The sequence below is a fragment of the Aulonocara sp. 'chitande type north' Nkhata Bay genome, linkage group LG10 (genome assembly GCF_057382095.1).
Source record: "Aulonocara sp. 'chitande type north' Nkhata Bay isolate Kocher_YH1m ecotype deep benthic linkage group LG10, A_spYH_male_GT1.1, whole genome shotgun sequence".
NCBI classification, from domain to species: domain Eukaryota; kingdom Metazoa; phylum Chordata; class Actinopteri; order Cichliformes; family Cichlidae; genus Aulonocara; species Aulonocara sp. 'chitande type north' Nkhata Bay.
In genome coordinates, this window is record NC_141353.1 from 24,968,887 (window position 1) to 24,976,664 (window position 7,778).

Here is a 7,778-nt window from a genome sequence, read left to right on the forward strand (position 1 = left end):
TAGACCAATAGTGCTCATCCAATCTTCTGGCTATTCAGCACTGACTCTTTTAAGTATGAAGGATTTTGGTGAAGTAACGAATACGGTAAAAATCAGAGACTATGACACCATCACAGCTTTTCTTGGATCTTGGGGACCCTTTCAGCTCAGGATTTTTTTAGCACTGGCCATAAGCATTCTCCCAAATGGATTTATTGGCGGCTATATAGTATTCATAGGTGCTATTCCATCTCACGAATGCTATATTCCTGAAAACTACAACATCAGCGAGATGTGGAAAAACGTGACAATCCCATTGGAAACTGTTAGTGGCAATGCAAAGCGGAGTTCCTGTTCAAGGCTTAACTTGGATGTGGTCAGGAACTACTCTCAGAACAATATTATCCCAAATGTCGATGTGAACGTTAGTGAAATACCTTGGGAGAGTTGTATAGATGGGTGGTTACACAGCAAAAGCATCTACCAGTCAACTATTGTTACCGAGGTGAGAAATTTGTCATGATTTTATTTAGCATCATAGATTTATCTAGAACATGCATGCACAAGGTATAGCATTGATCTGCCAATCTGGTAACTAGAAAGTCTTATCAGTGTTACCAGATGTGCTTTTAAGTGAAGTGCCTGGCATGGAGCTGGATGTGAAGAATTTCAGACAAGATAGTTTTACATAGACTTTTCCATGACATGATTAAGCTATTATGCAAAGTAAAACTAATTCATGTAAACTGCTAAACTATGGCAGCCCACCAGGTACAACAACAACAGGTCAAAATGCCAAACTTTAATTTTCTACTCTTATACACAGGGTTCATGGTGTGTGATATTATTATTAATGGGAAATTAAGCAGCAACTAGAAGTCGAGCAAGTAATTATTTGTACATTAGTGCCGTAAAAAAACAAACACAAATGCTTGTTAAGATATAATCTTGCTTAAAGATGACTGTTTCAAGAATTATGCAGACTGAAAGAAGTCACACAAACACTTGAATTTACTCAGCAACCAGCAGCATCCTGCATCATGTTTTTAATGTTACTGTCAATTAAAGTTGCATTACAGTTACAATGGATTTAAGATTAATGCTCTTTAGTTTATTAGTCCTTTTCATCTTATTCAAACATCTCTCTCATGCCACAGGTGAGGATTTTGACTTACATTTTTTATAAAGTTTGACAGTTCCTTGTTTTCCCCAGTGATTGCAAAGCATTCAAGCATCAAAACAACATCAAACCACAATGTTTCCTCTACATCATGCAAATAAAAAGACTAAAACAATAACTATCCTAACATAAACTGATTTTTTCTCACTTTCTATCAGTATATGTGTATATGAGTTAAAAGTAGGTGTTTTACAAATTGTACGTGTGATTAAATTCTCCCCGTACTGGGGAGACTAACTGATAGTTATTATGAAAAATTAATGAAGTTATTGGTGTTGTTGCACAAACAATTACCTGGAACTATTAAAAAATAAAAGTTGTTCTACCTGTGGGAGAGTTACTCTTACTTTACATATTCAGAAGTCATAGATACTGTGAGTTCTTATTCTATTCTTGTCTTCAACTAGTTACTGAGAATTCCAGTCAGTAAAATATCAGCATATCATGAAAACATCCTCCAAGATGTAGCCCATGCAGGACCCCGTTGCCTACAGTGGGATTTCAGAACTTATCACCATATTACCTTAGATTTATAACCTACCACTAATTTAAATTGTGATCTGAGTCACCTGTCATTTCTTTATTGGTTGACAGATTTGCAGATGTATACCACAAATTGTAAGTGAGTGAAAACGATGTACTGATTTTGCAGTGGGACTTGGTTTGTGAGAATGCATACAAACTTCCACTCACCAGCTCCATTTATTATGTTGGTGTGCTACTGGGAGCGTTGATCTCAGGTCTGGTGTCCGACAGGTCTGTACTCCACACAACAATGTTTGAACAGTATTTGTGTTGATCTAGTCTACTAGACTGTGTTTCCTTACAGATACGGAAGGAGACCAATACTCTTTATCATGATGCTGCTTCAAACTGTATCAATCACAGCACAGATATTCTCCCCGAGCTGGGAGATTTTCACCTTCATTTTCTTTTTGGTGGGTGCTGGGGGATTCTCCAACTACATCATTGCATTTGTGCTAGGTATGTTTTCCTAATAAGGAATGAGATTTTTTATGCTGCACAGACATTAAGTAATTTTGTCTGTGCATGAAGTACAAGTCAATTGCTTGGATGTACAATAAAATTTAGGAAGCCCTAAATGAAAGAATAAAGAAATCAAGAAATAAGCAAACATAATTCCTAACTGTTATATAGACATACTATGTATCACTTATGCACAACTCTTGTTACAACCTCAAAAACTACATATGAATTGTGCTTCATGCCAGACCGTAATGGTTTATCTGATTTGATAAGTAAGACAGTAAGACAGACTGCACTAATGCTCAGTTTCAGAACTTTCCTTGTAACAATATTACAAATTTTCCAAAATGTTGTTTTTGACATTTACAGGTTCAGAAATTCTAAGCCCAAAAACCAGAGTGGCGTTTTGTTCTCTTGGAGTTTTTATGGGCTCAGCACTGGGGTACATGGCAATGCCTGGAGCAGCCTACTTCCTCCGGGAATGGCAGTTGCTGCTGATTCCAATGGCTGCCTGTGGATTGATCTACGTCCCTCTGTGGTGGTGAGACTTTTTCATTTGTTGCATTATGGCTTGTGTCCTGAAAGTTGTTTTCAACTCAAGAAAAAGATATAATTTCTTATTGAAGGGTAATACATTAATTTATAGTTCAAGATAGCAAAACACCAGCTTTTACTTCATAGTTTGTTTGTTTAAGGTTAAATACAGTAGGGGGTAACACTGTCATTTTCACTGTTATAAACCATATGTTTGGAACAGTGTATATTTTCATTGCCAGTATTAAAACTGTCTAATTTATAGAAAAAATGTTGCATACTCTTTGTTTCATTTTTCCACTTAACTTGTCAAAAACATTAATCCCCTAAGAGAAAAGGTTCATTTTACCAGATTTAGCTAATAGCTAATTTTCATCTTGAAAGGCCAATAAGTAAAATATCAACTCAACTGAAAACATCCTCCAAGCTGTAGCCCAGGCCAGCTGGATGTTTCTCCGGTTAGTTTGTTAAACTCTGACTCCAAAATATGTCAGCATATTAGAAATTTACAGCCTTATATGGTAAACAGACCCAAAATTTGCAACGTGATCTGAATTCCTTGTCAGTCATGTTGATCACTTGTTTTGTTTTTTATGAATGGTGTGCTGCCTTGAACTGTGGGACATGATCATCTCCTTTCTTTTTGTGAAGGATAGTCCAGCATATTCTACACTAGATGGGCAAATAGTGAAATCACTGAAGCACTTTTCCTGAACATTTATACAGATCAATCAGCTCTTGTCATGGCTGCCATTCAGATACTGGGTCATTTCACTACTTTAGGATCGTTCCTAAACAAAAACGACTATTCAACCTCAACCAACAAACAGCTAACTCAACAAGATGTTTTGGCAGGGATGTCGTCAATGTCTTGCTTTACTATCAGATTAATGATCAAGTTTGTGTTTCTCTGAAAATATTATGTTGCCACTGTGTTTGTCTGCTCAGGATAGTCCCAGAGTCTCCTCGCTGGCTGATCTCTCAAGGAAGAGTAAACGAGGCTGAAGCAATCCTGAAGCACGCTGCAAAGCTGAACAAAGTAGAGCCGCCACAGGCAATTTTTACGCAAGCTGAGGTAAGTGCATCAGCAAGTTGGTGATTTTAAATCAGAGTGTGTTTTGAGAAATGTGCATTAGGTTAGAATAAAACTAAAACCTTTGACATTTGCACCATGATTATGCTTGTCTCTTGGCTTAGGTTTGCATTTCAAGTTAGCCTATTTTTCTTTATAAAAATTCATTATATGGCTTTATAGCACATATGCAGAAGTCTGCAGGTCCAGGATCCAAAGTTTAACCACTTTGTCTGTTTTTTGCCACAGATTGAAGATGCGCTCACAATGAAGGAGGAGAAGCAAAACATTTTGGTCATTGTGAAAAGCTGCAATATATTCTCTATTACACTGATATGTTCACTTCTGTGGTACATCTAGAATTTGCTCATATGATTTAGGAGATTAAAAGATTTAAACCAAAATAATTGCTTGTTATGTCAAATTAAGTTTTGCTTTGAATTTCTGTGCAGGATCATCATCACCATCAGCTACTATGCTTTAGTCCTCAACACTTCCAACCTGAACGGTGACCCTTACATAAACAGCTTCTTGTCTGCTGTCGTAGAAGTTCCAGCTTACATAATTGCCTTGGTACTGCTTAAGTACTGCTCCAGGCGCTTCTGCCAGTCTTCCACGCTCTTTCTCGGGGGTGTCATGATCCTCTGTGTCCACCTCATTCCAATAGGTAATGATTAAAGTGTTACAAGCAAGTCACTTGTTAATGAGTTCACACTGTGGATGAACAAATGTTTGCACTTCGTCCTCAGAAAATGTAACAGGAACAAAACCCCATTTACTTACCTTGATAAAATAAAAATGTATTCAGAATGCATGTGACGTGTTATTTGACCAAGTTGAATACTTTTAGCTTCCGCTGTGACCAAATCGGACATGGGTCTAAAGGGCATTACAGACTGAGCGTGTGCAAAAAGAAACACAAAGTTCTAAATTTTCCAAATGCATTTTCACCAGAAAATGCACTGAGACAAAATAGGGCAGTTGAGCAGTTTTAGCACTTGTTGACAGAGTTGGAACCACATCTGAGGAGGCAGAGAAATAATTTCAGAGGGCCATTGACCCGGAGCAGTGTCTACTGTAGCTGTTCGTCTGATGTAAAATGGTATTTTTTAGTATTTGTATACTCGGTAACAGTGTCCGTTTTAAGTTACAATTGCACCTGTTGCCAGATGCAGTGGCCTGACTGGTCAGAGCTATTTATTTGGAACTGACAAAAAGTTTTTTGTTCATTAAACTAAATCCTGGCAAATCGTCAAGTGAAGTTCTGCAGTCGGTGAGAATTAGAACAGATATTTTAACGTGCAAAATATTTGGACCGATCTAATGCATTGTGTGTAAAGGCCTTAAGTGCAGTCTCTTTAGCATGGCTGCATTGTTTAAAAGTGCATATTAATCGACTGCTCATGAATATTTAGCACTAGCACAGCTCGAATGATTAAGTAAGGTATATTTAGCTACATGAGGAAGTTAGAAACAACACTTAGTTATGTGCATCTCTTTTGACTTTTTAGGTTGTGCTGTAATGTTAAATGTTTTTTACTTCCATAGGTTTACCAGGTGTGGCTGTTTTTCTTGAGATGTTGGGAAAGTTTGGCATCACATCAGCATTCTGTGTGGTGTATGCTGTCACATCAGAGCTGTTCCCCACAGTTATCAGAAACACAGCAATGGGGATTTGCTCCATGGCTGCACGGATTGGGACCATCATCTCCCCATTTATTATTTACTTAGGTAGGATTTTTTGTTTGTTTTACTTCTTCAGGCATTTGGCTTTTACCAGGATTATTTTTAACAAAGTATTTAAAGTTAGCTGGCTTATTATTATTATGGCTTAGTACCTTTTATTACATAGTAATGCTACTGTCAATACTATTCTGTCTTTCCAATTCCATTCAATTCATTTCACAACAACAGTTGTCTCAATTGTAAGGCAAAGACTCCACAATAATACAGAGAAAAAGTCTTAACAACTTATAGTACAAAATCCCAAAGTTTTGCCCTTATTCTCTCCAATTTGTCTGCTTAACAATGCTACCAGTTCAGCTGGAACTCTGGAAAATTAAGCACATTTTTCAGTTCATAATTTTGTTTACATTCTATTTATTTATGTATTTATTGATGTTTTTGTTTTTCAGACTTGAAGTTGTATTAAAAGGTCAAGGTTTATGTTCTTTAACAAGAAAAAAATTAACTTTTGCTTATTTCTTCTTCTTTTTATTTTACTAGCAACAGATAGTCTGTTTTTGTTTTGATGTCCTTATCATTTTATTTTGCATTTTCTATTTGCAGGACAAGAATTCAAGGCACTCCCCTACATACTAATGGGAGTTCTAGCAATATGTGGTGCTGTCTTATGTTTGTTGTTGCCTGAAACAAATGGAAAAATCTTGCCAGAGACTATATCACAAATGCCACAGATATGCAGGTACGTTTAGGCATTAATATATCTACAATCTTTATGTTTAATACCTATTTTGTCACAGTTAAAAATTTTATGTCCCACTGTTGCTAAATGACACCTTGTTGTTCTAGCAGGAGAAAAGGAGAAAAGGAAAAGGAGGCTGAAAATGAAGCGACTCCATCTGTTTGCCAGCTCAAAGAATCTAAATTATAGTTTGGCTTCTCTATGTTTTTATTTTTTGGTTTGTTTGTTGTTTTTTGTTTTTCAGATATTCAATTGCTGCAGAACATCATGAAGCAGCATGACGTTCTGCAGTTAAACAGCATGTTATACATTTTAAACCTTCTTTTCAGTATTTTTGTGTTTTATGTCTTTTATTTTGAACTATTTTGTAATGGTACTGTATTTGTTTGTTTAGCTTACTTGTGTTATTGTGATGTTTCTTGTCATCAGCAGATGTAGCCACCTCTAGAAATTTAGGAAATTTGCTGGTGTGGAGCATTCAGATATGTCTCCATCCTGAGTCCCAATGGACTTCAAATACATCTCTCACCACCTGCAACAGGCAGCGTGCAGAATATGCAGCACAATGCACACTTCTCCAAAATCCTCTGTCTATGTGGCAAATAATGGTAACGTGTTATTACAAAATAAATAGTTTAGAATTAAAATACATTTCCTGGCAGTGTGGTTTCTACAGTTACACACATTTTTGACATAAAAGAACTCCCCACCTTCTTCAGATATCAGTGGGGTTGCGTGTTAGGAGTGTCAGTATGGGGACAGCCAAGCCTGAGCCAAAGGTTCAATCTCTTTATTTGTCCTGGAAACAAGTCAACTGATACAGAAAAAATGATTTAGTATACATATATAAAGCCCTTAGAATCATCACTGCATTACTCCCTCATGTGGAGGCCCAGGAGAAAGCTTCTTCTATTTAGTAACACATCAAAAGAATGAAGGTGTTGCAATTACCGGGTCAATGTCCAGACCTCGACCTGATTAAAATGGTGTTTCTGGATCTCAGGGACAGCTCTGCATAAATGAATGTGCACAAACCTTATTTAAAGCAATGCTTAAATGCAATGTAGTATTGCTGACAGGTAACACTATTCACCTACTGAAATTCTTCCAGCTGCTTCTATCCTTTGAGTTGCCTGATTTTAATCACTCTAAAATGTCTTTTGCCATGGCTTAAATCCTCCTACTGTACAACTGACTGCTCTGGTGGGTAAAACATTACTTAAGGTGCTGTTGTGGTGCCAAAAGCTGTATTTAGACAGCTGAACCTGAGCTAGGCAGAGAGGAGAGGTGACTTGGAGGACTTCTGCTGGGTAGACCTGGTAATGCAGGAGGAGATGAAATGAACACAAAGCATCACTGGTGTATCCTTTTTTAAAAATAATAATAATAATAATAATTATTATTATTATTATTATTATTATTATTATTATTATTATTATTATTATTCACTGCGTTTTACATCTGCACAAAAAAGCTGAGCTTTCTGTGATGTAATAAATAGTTTCCCCAACTTCTGTATGACCTTTCTTTCAATTCCGTTTTTGTGATGACAGAAAAATAGTGCTAATATTCTGTCTCTCTGGACCCTGTACGAACTATTT

The 7,778-nt window shown here is 36.7% G+C and overlaps 1 protein-coding gene across 4 annotated transcripts; it reads left to right on the forward strand.

Annotated features, from left to right (window-relative positions):
- On the forward strand, nucleotides 1-7,602 carry slc22a4 (solute carrier family 22 member 4). 4 transcript variants are annotated; one of them, XM_086309252.1, is made up of 10 exons: nucleotides 1-484; nucleotides 1,812-1,915; nucleotides 1,989-2,143; nucleotides 2,516-2,687; nucleotides 3,629-3,755; nucleotides 4,002-4,102; nucleotides 4,205-4,419; nucleotides 5,301-5,483; nucleotides 6,042-6,177; nucleotides 6,288-7,602. In XM_086309252.1, exons 1-10 carry the CDS (start codon nucleotides 56-58, stop codon nucleotides 6,364-6,366), a joined length of 1,701 nt encoding a protein of 566 aa, XP_086165378.1. In that variant the 5' UTR covers nucleotides 1-55; the 3' UTR covers nucleotides 6,367-7,602. The 4 variants fall into 4 exon arrangements, with proteins under 4 accessions (XP_086165378.1, XP_086165377.1, XP_086165379.1 ...); XM_086309251.1 differs by having other exon boundaries at nucleotides 6,285-7,601; XM_086309253.1 differs by having other exon boundaries at nucleotides 345-484; nucleotides 1,754-1,915; nucleotides 6,285-7,600.
- The last annotated feature ends 176 nt before the right edge of the window (nucleotides 7,603-7,778 follow it).

Coding starts and splice junctions, on each gene's coding strand:
- slc22a4 (XM_086309251.1), top strand. CDS start 56: ATGAAGGATTTTGGTGAAGTAACGAATACGGTAAAAATCAGAGACTAT. Junction 2,688..3,628: donor ATCTACGTCCCTCTGTGGTG/GTGAGACTTTTT, acceptor TTGTCTGCTCAG/GATAGTCCCAGAGTCTCCTC. Junction 5,484..6,041: donor CCCATTTATTATTTACTTAG/GTAGGATTTTTT, acceptor TTCTATTTGCAG/GACAAGAATTCAAGGCACTC.